Genomic DNA, 19,024 nt, shown 5'->3' on the forward strand with positions numbered 1-19,024 from the left:
ATTTAAACAAAAATATGACCACATCATGGTACTCCCTAAAACATCACAATGTCTTTCTACTGCACACAGAACTGTGTAGTTACCAGCTGTGTAGTCAGCTTTGACTTTTGGTGACCTCTGTGCTGCAGGGTACAGCTGTGCTCCTCGGGGCTTTCAGAGCTGTGACCTTCTGGAAACAGCACCAGGCTTTCGAGACCCTAGTGCATCCAAACTCACAGCCTTCCAGCTAGCGGCCAAGTGCTGACCTGTGACACCTGGGGACATCTCTGCACGTCCATAGTGCCTGTAAAGTAGTGCACACTCCAGTCCCTGTCCACTCTCCACAACTCCACCTCTTCGAGCCAGATTGACACCCCAAGGTCAAGTCCTTTTAACTATTCCTTGTTCCTTCTGCACAAATTGAGCTGGCTCTCAATGTGCCCTCAGGGGTGAAAAGGAGAAGGAACTTGTGTCTAGTACTCTGTTTAGCAAATCTTAAAACGAGTGTAGAGTTCATTCTGCAGGATGACACCAGCAGATCTTCTTTATTCATTCTTCCTCAAGGCCACTGGAAAAACTTGGAATGAGAGAATCTGAATCTGGAAGGGCTGCATAGATTTTAATTCAACCTCATCATGGCTTTGTTGAAACTAGCAAGGCCCAAAAACTCATCTAGGGTCACCAAAGGTGAATCTGGAGCCTAATTCATTCACTGGTGCAGATTCAACTTTCCTTCCTTCACTGAACAATCCCACAAGGAAACGTACCCTTCTCTGCCCAGAAGGGCCTAGCCTGTTGCCTGTACTCTGGCTAGGGTTTACTCAGTGCCACCAATGAGAACTCCATTGACTCTCTGGGTTTGTGGACTAGCCTGCACTCCATGAGGGTGGTAAGCTGATGCTACATCGACAGCCAAAACAACAGGTTTCAAGAAGAGAGGTCCCTCCTGCCCCTCCCAAGTGTGCCTGAGCACTGGGGGAAACCGAGGCATCGCTTACCCAGAAGTAGTCGCAATAGCTCCACTCAGTTGGTTTCAGAAGCTGCTGCTCGGGCATCGTGTCTGGGTGAGGAAATGTCACGCAGTTTATCTGGAAGGCACAGAACACAAGAGAAAATGACTTCCCTGAAGGCTGGGAGAGGCGGGGAGACGTGCTGGAGGCTTCTCCTCAGGGTCAGCCGACAGAGCTGTGAGGAAATCTACCTCTGAGAACTCAGCCAGTGAAAAACCCAGGGGAGCACAGTCCTCCTCTAACCACAGAGGCTGCCGGGAGTTCCAACAGACTCAACAGTAATTGATTTTCACTAAACAATCAATTCATAAAGGTCTAGAATAATAACAAGAAGAACACAACCAAGCACAGTGGCTCCTGATCTCTGGTTTGGGGGGGGGGGCTTTAGGACAGCTGGGAGTGAGCTCAGGTTCCCACCTATCCAAAGGCTTCCAGGGACCCAGCCAGCCCCACTTATGGTGCTGGAGGCCACAGGCAAAGTCCCAGCCAAAGGGCCTGAGCTTGGCCCTGGAAGCGAGGGAAGACATGGAATGTTCTATCAAGAGAGTTGTCACAGGGTATTGTCCAGAAGAACAAGGTAAGGAATGCACTGGGGTAGGTTGGGGTTGAGACAGGGAGAATAGTAACCAGGGGGACCAGGTGGGAGACTCCATTGTGCCCTACGGCCTTCCAGGCCACTATATAAAGACAAGGAAAGCAGAAGAATGGAATCTGAGTGGGGCTGTTAATACACTTGGTTGCTAATGAAGGTTTGGAGTTCACCCAGAAGAACCTCAGAAGAAAGGTGTGGTTATAGCCTTCCAAAAGAGCAGCCACCACAAACCGCACGGCATACACAGAGTGCTGCTCTGTCGCCACAAGTCAGGCTGGCCTGATGGTGACTTTGAGGAGAAGAATGGGAATTTGGCACACTGATGGTGAAGTTAACGCAATGATTTCTAAGCACAGTCCAACTGTGCCCTGGGGAGGCATTTGGCAACATTTCCTGACATTTTTGGTTGTCACAAATGGGGTAGTGTGCTACTGACAGGGAGATGATGGTGGTGACACCAAGAAAGTGGACACGAGGGATGCTGATACAAATCTTACAACAGACATAGGTCAGCCTGAGATGCCAACAGCATAAAACCCAAGGATTTGATGGGGCTTTTTGTTAGGTGCTGTCAAGTCGACTACAACTCACAGTGACCCTATGGACAGTGGACCTGGGCCCTGTCCTATTCTGTGCCATCTTCACCCTTCCTGGCACACTGGCAATCACAATGTTCATAGGGTCCTCAGAGACCTGTTATTTAAGAAGTGGATGGCCAATCCTGTTTCCTAGTGTGTCATAATCTGGGAGCTCTACTAAACCTGTCCACCACAGGTAATCCTTATAGCATTTGACACACATGTGGCCTAGTTTTCAGTATCACAGCAACTGACAAGTTATCTTAGTACAGCACACTGACAGACAAGTGCTGTACCAATTAGTGCAACGTTCTCCCCAAACAGCACTGAGGCATGACATTTGCATGAAGGGCAGTCATTCTCAGAGATAGGGAGGAAGTAGTAGTGGAGGGGATAATGAATGTGGTGTGTCCAGTAAGGAGTTAGAGTTGACATGTTTATTTGCAAACTCAAAAATCCTTGGATGGTAAAAACAGTTAACATGCTTGGTTGACAGCCAAAAGGTTGATGGTTTGAGTGTACGCTGGGACATCTCAGGAGAGAGGTATTCAGTGACCAACTTCTCAAGAACCAGGCACTGGAAACCCTCTGTGTGGAAACACAGTTTTACTCAACACCTGGTTCTCAGTGGGAGCCCACACACAGATGAGGAAATGGAGGGACAGAGAGGTACCTTTCCTACCTGCTACGATGTACCTAGCCAAAAGCGGCAGACAGGGTTTGGTTCCAGTTCCCAAATCCTGGACACATCTCACCAATGTGCTGAGCTCCAGACCTCAAAGGCCAGGCTCGCATGCCACAGTGTCAGAAGGGGTGGTGTACAGAGGGCCCACAGAAACCTCCATATGCAGAGGGAGGCTTTGCATGGCATATTCATGCTATTAATCCCAGGACCCAGTTCACCACTAGAAGGTGTCTCCTCTTGAGACCTCCTAGTCTGCAAATAAAGGGGTCAAAGGTGCCACGTTCTGCTCCAGTAATTGATCAGGACAGCCACCACGGCCTCTATGGTACTGACTGCTTCACATGGTTGCTGCTCTGCTTCACATACATGAGCCAATCTCACCCAAGAGAGGCAGGCACTATGATTATCTCCAGTTTCTAAATGAGCAAGCTGACGCAGAGAGAAGTTAAGTAACTCATGCACGATCACACAGCTTGTAATGGTGTCAGTGTTTGAATCCAGGCATCTGGGCTGTTAGCCTCCATCACACCACCTTCCCCACACATGGAGGTGTAGTTGTGCCAGGCCCCACCTCACAGGGGCTCCACGGGGCAGCAGTGTGAATGAGGATCATGACAAGCCGACAGGAGGTCCCTTGAGCCACCCAGCCCTTACTTCCCTCGACATCCCCAGCTGCGTGTTTGTACTCGCTTGACTACACTTACTCCCACTCCCAGATAAGCAGAGAACTTCTAATGAGCACCTCACTCCCATGACTGCTGTGCCCACTGCACCCCAGGACTGGACAGGGCCAGACTGCACAGGGTGGGGGGGAAAATCTCAGGGACACTGCCCTCCTCAGAACTCTGGAGCTCTGAAGGGGCAGCAGCTCCAGTAAGGAGCCTGGGCAGCTACAGCACTGATGTGTGTGACTTTCCCACAGCGCCCGCTACGGAGCCCCAGTCCAGCTTGACGCCTGCACTGACAGGCTGGCTGCAGCCTCCTTGCCCAGCTTATCAGATCAGCTTGCTGACCCTGAAGACAGGGAGAAAAGGTGGTTTGACCACCAAGGCTCCTGGTCCACAAGGCCTTGACCTTTTATGCTGGAGAGAAGCTAATCTGGAAGGACGCATGGGAGAAAGGAGGCAGAGCTGAGGCCCCATGAGAAGGAGAAACGACCACCTTGTCTCCAGCTCACCACCTCCAGGTGGGCTACAATGGGGGACTGTGCCTAGAGGTCACAAGAGCCCCCAAATTCCTCCTTCCAGGAGACAGAAGAGCAGTTTTGCATCCTGATGCTTCCAAATGGTCTGACCTTCAGCAACGTACCAGGCTGTGCCTCAGTTTCCTCAGGGTGGTATATGTAATACTCACGGGCACTGAATATTCACTGTTCCAGGAACTGTTCCACCTGCTTTACACTTGGGCCTCATTTAGTCCTTACCCAAACCAGGTGCAGTGCTGGCCACCTCCTGAAAGCCCACGAGTGTCAGGGTAGAACTGCGCCACACGTGGTTTTCAGTGGCTGGTTTCTCAGAAGCAGATGGCCAAGCCTTTTGCTAGGAGGCATCATTATATAGACTTGACTCTGTCCCCTTTCATTGGGCACCCAAGTCAAGTCAATCACTTAGGGATTCCCATTCAGTCCTTACATTAGCACTGTATGTACCACAGACATTCAGATGTCTCCATTCTGCAGATGTGCACACTGAGCCACCGAGAGGTTAAGGAGCACATCCCAGGTTGCTGTCCCTCACCAGGCTGTGTTGAGTGTGCCCCTAACACTGGCTTCAGGGCCCAGGTGCATCAGCAGCACCCTACATGGTGCCATCACTTATACAGGTGATAAGAGAAGTAAACAAGACACTTAGAATGTAACTAGTGACAGCAATTTTGCCTGGGGTACAGGGGATGGGTGTGTTGAAAATGATGAGTTTGGCTCAGGATAGAGCAAGGTTCAGAGCTGTTGTCCATAGGGTCTCTATGAGTAGCAAGTAACTTGACGGCACATAATAATAACAAACCACATTGTTGACATCATGCTTGGAAGGGTGGAGGGACAGTGCAGGAGAGAAGACCCCAAATGAGATGGAATGATACAGTAACTGGGGTAATGGGGCAGATGTGTTGGGAGTCTGTGAGACTGGCTCTGGACAGGGCAGGCTTCAGAGGTATCGTGCAAAGGGTCACTACGAGTCACAGGTGATGCGATGGCACTTAACAACTATGCTATTGACCTAGGGAGCTCTGGTAGCTTACTGGTAAGTTACTCTGTCAACTCAAAGGCATGTGGTTCAAATCCACCAGCAGCTGCAAAGGAAAAACATAGGCTGTCTCCTCCTGTGTGATTTATAACCTTTGAAAACCCACTTGAGAGTCAGAGATAAGTTGATGAGTCAGTTCTGATTCATCAACACATAATAAACGCAGCAATACTGTTTTCTGAACCTTTTCTCCAAAATAAGATTCTAAGCCCAGAGGAGGAAAAGGTACCACTGTGGGTATAAATTCTGTGGGGTGGTCACAGAAGCCCAGCCTTCTGAAAGGAATCCCCCATTCCAGCAATCTTGTATCAGCTGCCATCAGACCAATTCCATCTTATGATGATCCTGTGCGTATCAGCTTAGAAGTGCAATCCAGAGTGTTTTCTTGGCTGACTTTTCCAGAGTGGATAGCCAGGACCATCTTCCGAGGCACCCCTGGGTGAGCTTGAACCTCCAACCTCTCAATGAGCAGCCACATTGTTAACAGCCTACACCATCAACGACATACACAATAGCTAGGACTACACTCTTTAAGTTACCTATGTACGCCCTTGGCTGGGTGAGCAGCTAGACACCGCACTTCCCCAAGGTGAGGGTTCTTGCTACGCAGTCTCCCTCCTCATTTAGCCCTGAACACACACAGGCTGATGAGAAGGGGTGGGCAGGGAGATGCACTCTCAGCCTCAGAATGCACCCCCTCATCTCCCACAGGCCCGGAGGTGGGCTGGCCACTCCAGGCAGAAGCTGTGGGCTTCCTCTCAGGAACTCCCAGGAACTATTCTTAGGGCATTTCTCTTGCGTCTTTCTAACTTTGCCATCTTCCCAAAGTTCCGTTGCACAACAGCAGCCCTGCCGGCTGTAATTTACACGTCATATCACTCACACAGAGAAGAATCCACCCCCTCCAGCCCACCCCTGCATGAGTACCTGCCCCTCCTGCCAAGAAAAATGGCTTCTGCAGCTTTGCCAGCCACCATCCTCCTCACCATCCACCCGCCGGGACAGAGAGAGTGACTGAAAGGGAGCCCAGCAAAAACTGAGCTTTGGAACTTCCTGGTTTCCAGGCTGGGCACAAAGCTGTGGTCCACATCACCATGGCAACCGCCTCGCTATGCCGCGTGCGTGTGCGAGGATGCTGCCCCACCTGTGACCATCCACGCGGCCACTTACCGTGATGGTGCTTTCTTTGCTGTGTTTCTTGCTTGGCGATGAGGATCCCAGGTTCTGGGGAGAGAGGCAAGAAACATCGTCAAAGCTGTTCTCCATTTTGGCTTATTTTTTTTTAAAAAAAATATTCGTGTTCCCTGACTGAGGGTGCTGGAGGAGTTAGGGGTGCTCGGTCTGCCATTCACTCCTAAGTCACCATATTCTGGGAGAGGGCAGGAGGAGGGGCAGGGCTCTCAGGGCGCAGGCGACTTGGAGAAGGCGCATACAGGCTCCGATAATTGCTCCAAATCAGGTCTCCCCTCCTCTTCTCCCAGTTGTGAATTCTGGTGTTAACCCCTCAGCTGCCCTCTGCTGGTGAACCATCCGGAGAGATGCGAGCGGCCTGAACCTACATTAATCCACTGGGGAGCAGAGGGTTAAGGCCGATTGTAGGCCACCACCTCCTGGAACTGAAGATGTAGTACATGACATCTTATTCCAAAACCCCAGGGTCCACACATCAAGCCCCAGATCAGGGCCCTACATGCTGGGATGCATGGCCACCTCTGTGACTCCCAGGAGGGGCTTCTCAGCTGAGTGAGCTGCTTCACATTTTCATCCAGACCTTGCAGCGTCTTTTTATGTCTTCATATTGCGGAGAAAACAGAACAGAACAGAACAAAACAAAACACAGTCTCATGTCTATCTGAGGCCAGAGATCCCCACAAGCTGGACAAAGCCCTGGGTTTCCCTAGTAGGGAAAAGTAAGAATTGCGAGATGAAAACAAAACAGGGGTTTGTTTTAAGGTCTCACTACCTATAGATGATGAATAATTCAGGGCCATGTTTGTAACCTTCTAAGCAATTACATGAGGGCTTCAAGACCAGAGGCCACCAAGCAGTAAAGTGTAAAGTCTACACTTGTCCAGAGCATCTGAGGAGTCTGAAGCAGGCTTGCCCTAAAGGCACTGTTAGTCATCATTGTGTGTGTATATGTCCAGGGACCTAACTTCAGATTTTTTTCCTCCCCTGAATATAAGGAAGTGGCTTTCAGGACTTCATGGATGAAGCATTAGAAAAGGTAGAGCGGAGGCTTCTCCAGTGAGTCTTAAAGAGACCAGCGAGCCCCTGCTCACACCTAGGGTGCAGGATGACCACCAAGGATGTGTGGTCTCCCCTGTGAGCACAACTGAGCCTGCCCACGGCTTCTCCAGACCACAGAAGTGCAGGGGTAGAATTCTCACTTCCCACATAGAAGACCCTGCCAGGGCATCTCACATGGAGCCCTTGCCTACCTGTGGTGAAAATCTGTGTGAACAGGTATTGGTGTAGTTTCCGGACTAGAATGGACTAGGATGAGAGGCTCACTTCTGAAAAATCAACCAATGCAAATCTTACAGATCACTACAATCCAATCTGCAATTGATTATGGTTATAAGGATTGGGGAGTGCTGTAATTTTGTGTTTTGTATGTGTCACTGTGAAGTGGAGCCCAATTTCATGGCCACTAAGGGAATTCTGATAGCCTAGAGGGTAAGGAATTGTGGTGCTGACTCAAAGGCAGGAGGTTCGAATCCACCAACTGCTCCCTGATTTGAAAAAGAAGGGCAATTTCCTCCTATGCAATTCACAGTCTTTGAAAACCCACCGGAGGGTCAGATATAAGAGGGTTCTGACTTGAGGGCAATGAATTGAGTTGTGCTGAACGACAGCTGTGACTTCTTCATTTCTTTACTTCTACACATGGCCATTTTCATTTACAAGTCAATTAATAAAGAAAGGTACGTCAGAATGTCTAGCTAAGAGGGATCTTATAGCTCACCAAATTCTCAGATAAGAAATGAACTTACTAGCCTTATGAATCTGGGCAAGCAATTTAACATTTCTGATCTTCAGTTTTTACCATCTATAAAATGGATTGTCACTAGGAGGAAGACCCTCAATGAGATGGTTTGCCACAACGACTGCAACAACGGCCTTGACCATGGCGGAGATTGTAATGGTGATGCAGGAGAGGGCCAGGTTATAATCTACTGTGCACCCAGTCACTGTGAGCTGACTTGATAGCATCTACCCACAATTGTGTTCCTCAAGCTTTGGGAGCACACTGGATTGCTAAGGATCTCACAATTATTGTAGATTTCCAGCTCCAACTCCCAGAGCTCCTTCAACAGCCATCCTCAGGTGAGTGCACACCTCTGATGCAGAGTTTGAAGACCTCGCTAGGAGATAAGCTGTGTTCTGCTATCTTATTGATGCTTCCTGGAGGCATAGCAACTCCTCTAATGGGCAAGGAGGCAACACCAAGCTGCGGCCAAGCAGAGCTCCCACAGACATGTTAACAAATCAGCTCGTCCAGCTTGTCTACTCTGTATCCACCCAAGACAGCAATCCCACCCCAGAGCACTCGCCACGAATGTTCTGCTTGGGACAATGACAGCCAGGGGATGCACGGCAGGAGCCTCAGAGACAGGTCATCAAGGAAAAGAGGCAGGCAGAGCCCTGCCCACTGGCTGCTTCCCGCAAGGGCACAGGTTGGCAAAATACCTGCCCGAGACGAGGGGAAGGAAGTTCTGAGGACAGATCTCCTTGACTTCTCCAAGAAGTCTCCTTGTCATGGATACATCTGACCAGCAAATACCTGTTCTCCTCTTCCAGCCCACCTGGGTGGGCAACCAGGAGCTGAAGGCTCCAACAGCTTTGCCAATGGCCCTTATGTCTATAAAATTACATTGGTGGTGTCTCTATGGGTCCGTTCCAACTCTACAGTACCCAACAATAAATAACACATGATGATACGGACGATGACAGTGATGAGGAACTGGAAAGAGGGAGAATGAGAAGAGAAGGCAGGGCAATAGTTCACTTGCTCTTGTGGCTACTGAGTTGGCTCCATCCCACGTACAACAGGACAGAATGGTGCCTGGTCGTGACCTTCACAATTGTTGGTCTCTGCTCCATTTCTCCACTGGGGTAACTGGATATTCAAGGTCTTTTCCAAACTAGGGGATCCTAGGTCTCCCAACACTACCTCAGGCAGTGTTCCCTTGTCATCATTTCCAGCAGTGAGTCACTAGGACTTTCTTCCTTCTTCTGTCTCAGCGTGGCAGCTCCACTGAGATCTGCTCACCATTTGTGGCCCGGCTGGTATTTGAAATACTGGTGGCCTAGCTTCCAGCATCACAGCAACATGCAGGCCTCACAAGAGGACAAACAGAGAAACAGGTGCTGAACTATCTACTTAGGATGTGCTGTGTACTGAGCATGGGAATTAGGCTAGGCATGTGGCCTCCTTAGTCTCATTCAACACATAGAGTCCCGGGATATGGTAACATCTTCATTGCACGATGATAAAACTGAGACTTTTTTTCAGGCTCACCAGGCTAGTACATTCACTCACTTATTTCACCTTACAGCGACCCTTCATCAGATTTTTTTAAAGTTGTAAATTGTTCTTTTGTAAATAAAATTTTTATTTTATATTGATTTACTTACAAAGTTCGTATACATTTATTTTTCATACCAGGTCTTTCCTATTTCCTTTACCCCCCCCTTTTTCTATTCATCAAATTGTGTGACCATATGATTAACCTCCTGCCTATCTGTACCCCTCTACTTCTACCCTCCCCAACCCTTGGATCCTCATACACATTTTACTAGTTATCTTTCTATTTCTACAATAATAGTCTTATACAGTTTTTGTCCTTATGGGGTTGAGTTAGTTCACTTAGCATAATGCTCTCCAGACTCTCCCAAGTTAGGTAGTGGTTTTCAAAATCACTTCTCCTGCGTGCTGCATAGTATTCCATCATGTGAATGTACCATAATTTCTCAATCCATTCAACTGTAGTTGGACATCTGGGCTGTTTCCATGTTCTTGCGATGGTGAATAATGCTGCTATGAACACTAGTGTATAAATCTCCATTTGTGTCTCAGTTCTTATTTTCTCGGGGTATAGTCCAAGCAGTAGAATAGCTGGGTCATATGGAATTTCTATGTTCAGCTTTCTTAGGAAACTGTCAAACTAAAATGGTTGTACCATTTTACAATCCCACCAACAATGTGTACAAGTTCCTATTTCTTCACATCCTCTTCAAAATTAATTACTTGCTGTCCTATTAAACGTTGCCACTGCTACTAGGGTGAGATGGTATCTCATCGTGGGTTTGATATGCATGAAGCTGTAAATCTTAATAGGAGGAAACTTCTCAGCTTTCCCACCTCAGAGCTGCAGGCAGATTTGAACCACTGGAGATTCATGGCGTTTTAGAAAGCAGTGCAACTCATTTGGACTTCACTTGAGCTCCTTAGGTTAGTGAACAGAGATACGGAAACGTAAGCCTGCATGATTCTTATGGCTTTCTCTCTCCAGCATTCAACTTTGATACCTGAGGCGGCCCCTTGTTTTCCATGTGTCTTATGCAAGGGAGCAAGCGGGGGTAGGGGGGGTCAGTTCTCCATCTATTCTGGGAACATCAGGAAAATGGGAATCAATACACAATAAATACCAGTTATACCTGGAAATCACTGCCACAGAATCAAGTGTGACTGACAGCAGCCCTTCCTGGGCTGCAATGCTGATCATAAAAGAAGGGAATGGATCACGTTTCTCCCTGAAAGCACTTGTATTCAAATTGCCAGGGATACACAGCCTTTCAGTTATCAATGCAACTCACCATGGACCAGTCCCCAGAGCTCTCTCCTGGCAGGTCAGGGGTCGTGAAAAAGGTAATAACAAGTGCTGCCGAGGATGTAGAGAACCTGGAACCCTCATTTAATGCCAGAGTGGAAATTGGTGTAGCAGCTTTGGAAAACAGTCTGGTAGTTTCTCAAATTGTTAAACACAGGGTTACTATGTCCTTACTGCTGTTATTATTGTTGTTACTTTGCAGTGAGTCAGAACCAACTCATAACTGACCCTCCAACAGGTTTTCAGAAGCTGGAAATTGTGCTGGGAGAAGAATGTCGGTGAATGGGCAATGCAACTCCTTATCCACTATACCACCAGAGCTCCCTAGGGTTTCATAGGATCCAGCAATTTTACTCCTGTGTCCTCAAGTGCAATGCAAGTCTATGTCACACAAAAATTTGAATACATGCATGTTTATGGCAGTATTATTTATATAAATGAAAGTGAAATAACCCCAAAGTTTATCAGTTGAGGAATGAATAAACAAAATGTAGTATGTTTATGCAATGGAATATTAGTCAGCGGTGAAAAAGGAGCAGGAGTAAAATATTGAAGCACATTATTGCATCAGTAAGGGTGAGTAAAAGACAACCACCCATCTTTCGCTGTGCTATACTGTGATAGCCTGTGTGCTGTTGGGATGAGGAAGCTATGCCACCAGTATTTCAAATACCAGCAGGGTCACTCATGTGGACAAGTTTCAGTAAAGCTTCTAGACCAAAACCATCTAGGAACAAAGGATGGGTGGTCTATTTTTAAAACATGAGCCAACTAAAATGAAGTGACGAAAACAATAGACTGTTGTCCAATGTATGCTGGAAAATGAGTTCCCTAGATTGGAAGGCACTCATAATAAATACACAGTGATTGCAACAACATTAAACATATTGATGACCTTAAAAATGACCTAAGATGAAGCAATGTTTTACCTTGTTGTGCATGGGCTCACCAAGACTCAGAGGAAACTAACAAGTGAAAAGAAGCCAGTTTAAAAAAGACCACATATTCTGGCTATAGTCTTTGCAATTATGTGCTATGCATCAGACAGTTGGACAGTGAATAGCGATGATAGAAAGAGAATTGATGCCTTTGAGTTGTGGTGTTGGAGAAGAGTGTTGAATATACCATGGACTGCTAGGAGAACAAACAGGTTTGTCCTGGAGAGGGTGAAGCCAGAATGTTCCTTGGAGTCAAGGATTCTGAAGCTTCGTCTGACATACTTTGGGCATGTTGCAAGGAGGGACTGGGCCTTCAAGAGGGACATCATGTTTGGCAGAGTGGAGCGACGGTGCAGGAGAGGAAGACCCTCAATGAGATGGATCGATTCTGTGAGTGGAGTGGTGGGAATGAATGTGTTTGAGACGGCGAGGTTGGCACAGGATAGAACGGCGTTTAGGGCTCTTGTACATAGGGTCGCCATGAGTTGCAAAGCGACTCGATGGCACACAACAACAATAACAACAACATTCTGTGTTTTAGGACAAAGCTTTGAATTTGTTATTGTATGCTGTCGAGGTAGAACCAATCCATAGCTGACCCTCCTGTGTGTTTTCAGAGGCAGTAAATCAAACAGGAGGAGACTGCCCATCTTTCTCCTGTGGAGCAGCTGGTGGATTCGAAATGCATGCCGTTGAGATTGCAGAGCAGCTTCTTACCCTTAGGCCACAAGAACTCTCTAGGCTTTGGACTTTTATTGCTATTGTTGAATACCATCGAGTCAGACCTGACCCACAGCTGACCCTCTTGTAGGTTTTCAGAGGCAGAAAATCACACAGAAGGAGAATGCTCATCCTACTGCAGAGCAGCTGGTGGGTCCTAAATGTGTGCTTTTGGGATTACAGCACAGCTTCTTACCACTAGGTCACAGAGCACTAGTAACTTGAAATTTGCACTAAGGTTCCAGAAGATCAAAGGAGGTTTGCAAGTTCATGATAGTAACAGCTTCATTAAGGAGTGACTGATTGCCACTTCACAGTAGAAAGATGGGCACTCTCCTCCCGTTAGCTAGCAGCAAGCAGAAGCACAGCCACATCGTGCCTCGTGAAAGCTGGCTCCTCTACATTATGAAACCACTAAGATAGAAATCTCAGAGCGGCAAATCTATATAGACTGAAGTTGGATTAACGGTTGCCTAACGCTTGAGATGGAGGTTCTTTTGAGAGTGATGAAATGTCTTAAAATTCATTGCAATGATGGTTGCACAACTCTGTAAATATACAGAAAATGAGTGACTTGTACATTTTAAATGGATGAATTATACAATATGTAAACTACATCTCAATAAAGCTGGTGAAAACAGAAAAACTAGCAACCTATGTATCCATAAGTGACCCTTGACTAGAATCTAGAGAGAGGAGAGAAACAGGATTAAAAACATGCGGAATAAGGGGACCATACATTACATATTACTGAATGGATTCCCCACCCCGCAAGTATAATAATGGTATTATAGTCTTCCCTTTTTCCTTAGTGACATATCCTAAACACAGTGAAAACATTACACCAGGAATTTCTTGAAAATAAACTGATGGGGATTTAGGAATAGGAGATGGGAAAATAAATGAAAGAACACTGGTTGATAATCACACAGCTTTATTAATTCTCTCTACTATTGTGAAGATTCGCAAATGGCCATTACGAAAGTGGGGTTCTTTTGTTTTCAATTCTTTGTCCATTGTTCCGGAAAGTGTGTGTCCCTCACTGCCCTTGACCCTCTCCACTCTGTTTCCTGATCTGTCTGTCCTCAGGAGTATGGACCATGGGGAACACAGGGAATGTGCTCAGGACACTGCAGAGGGTAATTGATTAGCAGAAGGTGAGGCAAGCCTTACTCCGTGTATTCTCATCCTCACACCTGCCCTAGGAATCATCTTCCAGATCCCATCTCTTTGGCAGGATGCGACTGAAATGCTTTGAGGGCTTCCCATTATTATTAGGACAAAACCTAACTACAACAGACCTATGCAGCTACTGTAGGCCTATGGAGACTCCCCCACCTTTCTCCTCTGTTCTCCCTAAACCCACTGATGTAGCAAGCAAAAGACAGCCTGGAGGTTTTGAAAATGACAATCTCCTTGCCTCTAGGCATTCATCTATGCTGTTTTATTTAGAATGCTGGTCCCAACCTGTGTCAGGCTAAGCCCTTGTTTATCCTTCCAGTATCCTTTCTTAGGCAGTATATCCTATATCACAACAAGCTATGGCTGACTCTGAGAAGAATGGGAATCCCAGAACATTTGATCGTGCTAATGCCAAACCTATACTTGGACCAGGAGGCAGTCGTCAGAACAGAGCAGGGAGACACTGGATGGTTTAAAATCAAGAAAGGAGTCCGTCAGGGAAGTATTTTGTCTCCATACCTTTTCAATCTGTATGCAGAACAGATCATCTGAGACGCTGGGCTGTACAAGGAGGAATGTGGCATCAGGATTAGTGGCAGAATCGTTAACAACCTGCGTTATGCAGATGACACAACCCTGCTCGCTGAAACTGAGGAGGACCTGAAGTGCTTGTTGCAGAAGGTCAAGTACTGCAGTCTTCAATATGGATTGAAGCTCAATATAAAAAAAAAAAACCCCACAAAGATTCTCACCACTGGGCCAACTGGTAGCATCAGTATGGATGGTGAAGAGATTGAGATAGTTAACAGTTTTAGTTTACTTGGCTCCACAGTCAACACTCTTGGTTAACAGCAGCCAGGAAATCAGGAGATGAATTGCATTGGTAAAGTCCACTGTGAGGGAGCTCTCAAGAGTACTGAAGTGCAACGATGTCAGGCTGGAGACTAAGGTGTGCCTGATCCAGGCTATAGTCTTTGCAATTACGTGCTATGCATCAGACAGTTGGACAGTGAATAGGGATGATAGAGAATTGATGCCTTTGAGTTGTGGTGCTGGAGAAGAGTGTTGAATATACCATGGACTGCTAGGAGAACAAACAGGTTTGTCCTGGAGAGGGTGAAGCCAGAATGCTCCCTGGAGTCAAGGATTCTGAAGCTTCGTCTGACACACTTTGGGCATGTTGCAAAGAGGGACTGGTCCTTGGAGAGGGACATGATGTTTTGGAGAGTGGAGGGACAGCGCAGGAGAGGAAGGCCCTCAATGAGATGGATCGATTCTGTGAGTGGAGTGGTGGGAATGAATGTATTTGAGACAGTGAGTTTGGCACAGGATAGAACGATTTTTAGAGCTCTTGTACATAGGGTCGCTATGAGTCGCAAGCGACTTGATGGCACATAACAACAACAACAACAACATATCCTATAGGCCCCTTAGACGCTTAAACCCTTAGTTCCATGCTCTCCACTCTCCCTGTGTCCAGACAGACTTCCAGGGGAGATAGCGGGAGGCCAGGACAAGGCAGCCTCTTCATAACCCAGGATCATATGGACCGGTGTGGGCATCACTCGCTCTCCCTCTCAGCATGAGCTACTGTCGTTTCTGTTCCTGTGAGAGAACATGCTAGAGAACCACACATGAGCATGTATTCATACATTCATTCATTCTTCACTTATTATTGAATCAGTGGTTAGAGAGGGCTCACAGTGGCACAGGCCAGGCAGGAGAGGCAGGACTGATCAGAACTTGTTGCCATAAAGCCTAGAAAAGAGGGTCAGCCTTTGAACCCCATTCACTTAAGAACCAATGGTCACTGAGTTGATGTTAACACATGATGCCTCTATGTGCATCCGAATGGCAATGCACTCAACAGAGATATCAAAGGTTGACTTTCCAGAAGCTGATAACCAGGCCTTTCTTCCAAGGTGCCTCTGCGCAGACCTGAACCCTCAACTTTTTCGTTAGCAACTGAGAGCCCTAATCATTTAAATAATCCATAGGGGCCAAGGTCTTCAGTAACCAGGCTGCAGGCTTAACAATGACCACTGGGTGGCACCACGTCACCACCACCATCAGGTTTCCTCAGGGTGAGGCCCCAGCAGCAGGAACCCGACCCACCGCAAGGACACACTGGTGCAAATGGGTTTTGCACTTGGCTGTTAACCAAAAAGTTGAAGGTTCAAGTTCCTGGAGCTCTCAGTCCTGCTCCTGACAGAATCGGGTGGGGGAGACGCTTAACTCTTAGTTTCCATGGAAATCAGGCATGGAAGCAGGCAGGCTGCACGGTAGAAACAGAATCCAGCAGCATGACGTGACAGCTCACAGGTTCTGTCCCTGTGACTTGGATGAGCAAGACACTTGAATCCTCCACTGCACCACCACCACCACCACACACACCCCCTCTCCTGAACATGTCTTCATTCATTCTCTATTGAGTCATAATTACTAATATAATCAACACCCAGGATATGTGCTAGAGCACTGTCCACGCCGAAGAATAGTGTATGTTATTAGGAGGGAGCTCTGTGTGTTGTTATTATTATTTTTATTATTGTTATTATTATTTGTGGCAAGAAGCTGTGCTGTAATCCTGATGGCACATAGTTTGAGACCACTAGCTGCTCTGTGGGAGAGGGATGGGCAGTCTCCTCCCATACAATAACTGTCTCTGAAAACCCACTGGAGGGTCAGCTATGGGTCAGTTCTAAGGCATACAATGATAACAACAACTACAACAACGTGTATTACTACCCTATATAAACACCAAACCTTTATATCCCATTCAGATGTTTAGCACCCTTTTTGCAAAACCAGATCCACAGAATCTAGGTTAAAAAGCAGGAGGGTTTTAAAAATCCAAATGTCATCCTTTCACAGCGTACAAGAATGGCTCTCTACCTCTGGAGGTGCAGCGCAGCGCGCGCTGCCCTCCCCACAGGCCGCCTGGTTTATTGTTTCTGTGATGACACGGGTCCGACAGTTATTCTCCAACCAGGAGAGAACTCAACCCCTTGCCTCAGGCCCAGAAGACCTTTCTGGATCTCAAACTGCTGCTGCTTGCTGTCTTCTAATACTTTGGGTATAAACAACCGTGCCTTTCTTTAGGGAGCTCTGTGGTGTGGCCCCCTGGGAGTTGTGCTAACTCATGGGGGTGCCCTTCAGGCAGTTCAAATTCACCAGTCACTCTGAGGGAGAAAGATGGACAATCTCCTCCTAAGTGCTCAGAAACTTCCTGGAGGGTAGCTCTGACTTAAAATCAGTCATAATATTCAGCTATATGATTCAACTGCATGGTTTTTCACTACCGATATTTTGGGCTAGATTAGTTCCTTGCTGAGTGAGTGGTGCTGGGCAGTATAAGGTGGCAGCATCCCTGTCCTCTTCCCACTTAACAAGGAGAGATTGAGTGACTGACACTGTCTGCCCTTTAAATAGGGGGAAAATAATTATTTTTTAAAAACTGAACTAACTCAGTTCCACAAGGACAATTATTGTATAAAATCATTACTGTAGAATAAGTATAAGGATTCAAGGGGGGACGGGTGGAAGCAGAAGGATGAGGATGTGCATGGGGAGGGGGATTAATCATGGAGTCGTATAATTTGATGGGGGCGGGGGAGGGAAATGGAAAGACTGTTCTGGAAAACAATGTATTCGAATTTTGTAAATAAACTGTTGTGTTGAATGCCACTGAGTCATAGGCAACTCACAGAGACCCTATAAATGAAAGACCTGGACACTTTATAACGTTCATCCTTTCTCCAGGTTCATAGGGTGTCCGAAGGCAATCTGTTTATAGAAGTGGGTGCCACTCCTGCTTCCAAACTTGTCTTAATCGGGGAGCTCCACCAAATACTGTCCACTATAGGTAACCATTCTCGCATTCGACACATCAGTGTCACAGTGTTCAGCATCACAGCCACCACATGTTACCTCTGTACAGCAAGTGGACAAACCAGGACTATATGACCTAGAAGAAAGCTTGACCAAAAACAATTAAAAACAGAACTGTAAATAAACTAGTGTAATTAAAAAAACCCCCAAACACCCAAAAAAAGGTATAAAGAATGCAAAACAACGTATATGAACTTTGTAAGTAAACCAGTATAAAATAAAAATTTTATTAAAAAGAGAAGCTGAAAAAAAGACTAAAAAGTGTGAAGAAAATAAGACTACCCATAATACTCAGCTGCATGGTTCAACTGTATGGTTTTTCACTACCGATATTTTGGGCTAGATTAGCTCTCTGTTGAGCGAGCTGTGCTGGACAGTATAAGGCAGCAGCATCCCTGTTCCCGTCCCACTAAATGCCAGTGGTACAGCACCCCACCCCAGCAGTGACAGTCAAAAACATCTGCAGACTCTGTCAAATGTCCTGGATGGAGATGTTGTTTACTGTCGAGTTGGAATTGACACTCTCCAGCGGTTTTTCAGAGGCAGTAAACTACACAGGGGGACACTGTCCAGTGGCAAGAAGCTGTGGGCAATCCTGAAGGCACACGGTTCGAGGCTACCAGCTGCTCTGCAAGAGAAGGATGGACAATCTCCTCCTGTGTGATTAACTATCTCTGAAAACCCACCGGATGGTCAGCTGTGGGTCAGTTCTGACAGTATGGTACAAAACAACAATGTGGAGGAGGGCAGATCTGAACCTGGAGGATTTGAATCACATGCTTTGAGGGCGTTCTTGTTATGTGCCATCAAATCACCTAAAACTAGTAACGACCTCTATGTAGCTCTGAACTCTGCTCTAACCTGAGCCAATCTTACTGTTTGCAACACATTTATCCCATTACCCCAGTTACTGTGTCAATCCATCTCATCCAAGGTCTTCCTTTCTTGAGTTGTCCCTTCCCACTTCCAACCATGATGTTCTTCTCCACGGACTGGTCTTTCCTGGCAACATTCCCAAAGTATGTGGGACAGAGCTTAAAAATGCTTGCTTTTTGCACACCCATGTTTACTGCAGCTTTGTTCACAATAGCAAGAAGTTGGAAACAACCTAAGTGCCCATCAACAAATCAATGGATAGAGAAGCTGTGGTATATTCACACAATGGAACACTGTGTTGCATTGAAAAACAAGGAACTCATGCAATACTATTAAAAATGGTTGAATCTGGAGAACATTATGCTGAATGAAGTATCCCAGTCACAAAAGGACAAATATTGCATGGTGCCACTGTTGTAAAAGAGGACAGACCTTGGGGTTGGGGAGAGACTGAGTAATATGGGTTCAATAATGTATACTGCACTGAAACAGA

The 19,024-nt window shown here is 46.7% G+C and overlaps 1 protein-coding gene across 1 annotated transcript in view; it reads right to left on the minus strand.

The window, feature by feature from the left end:
• The window catches only part of GAS7 (growth arrest-specific 7), a 315,463-nt gene that overhangs the window by 28,961 nt on the left and 267,478 nt on the right, over positions 1–19,024 (minus strand). Inside the window, exons 5-6 of the mRNA XM_006898562.1 lie at positions 6,258–6,311; positions 978–1,067 (exon numbers count right to left, since the gene is read on the minus strand). Of these exons, the coding sequence (XP_006898624.1) occupies positions 978–1,067; positions 6,258–6,311 (144 nt within the window). The remainder of the gene's footprint in view (positions 1–977; positions 1,068–6,257; positions 6,312–19,024) is intronic.

Source organism: Elephantulus edwardii, unplaced genomic scaffold (assembly GCF_000299155.1).
Source record: "Elephantulus edwardii isolate Elephantulus edwardi_28Jun2011 unplaced genomic scaffold, EleEdw1.0 scaffold00233, whole genome shotgun sequence".
NCBI classification, from domain to species: Eukaryota; Metazoa; Chordata; class Mammalia; order Macroscelidea; family Macroscelididae; genus Elephantulus; species Elephantulus edwardii.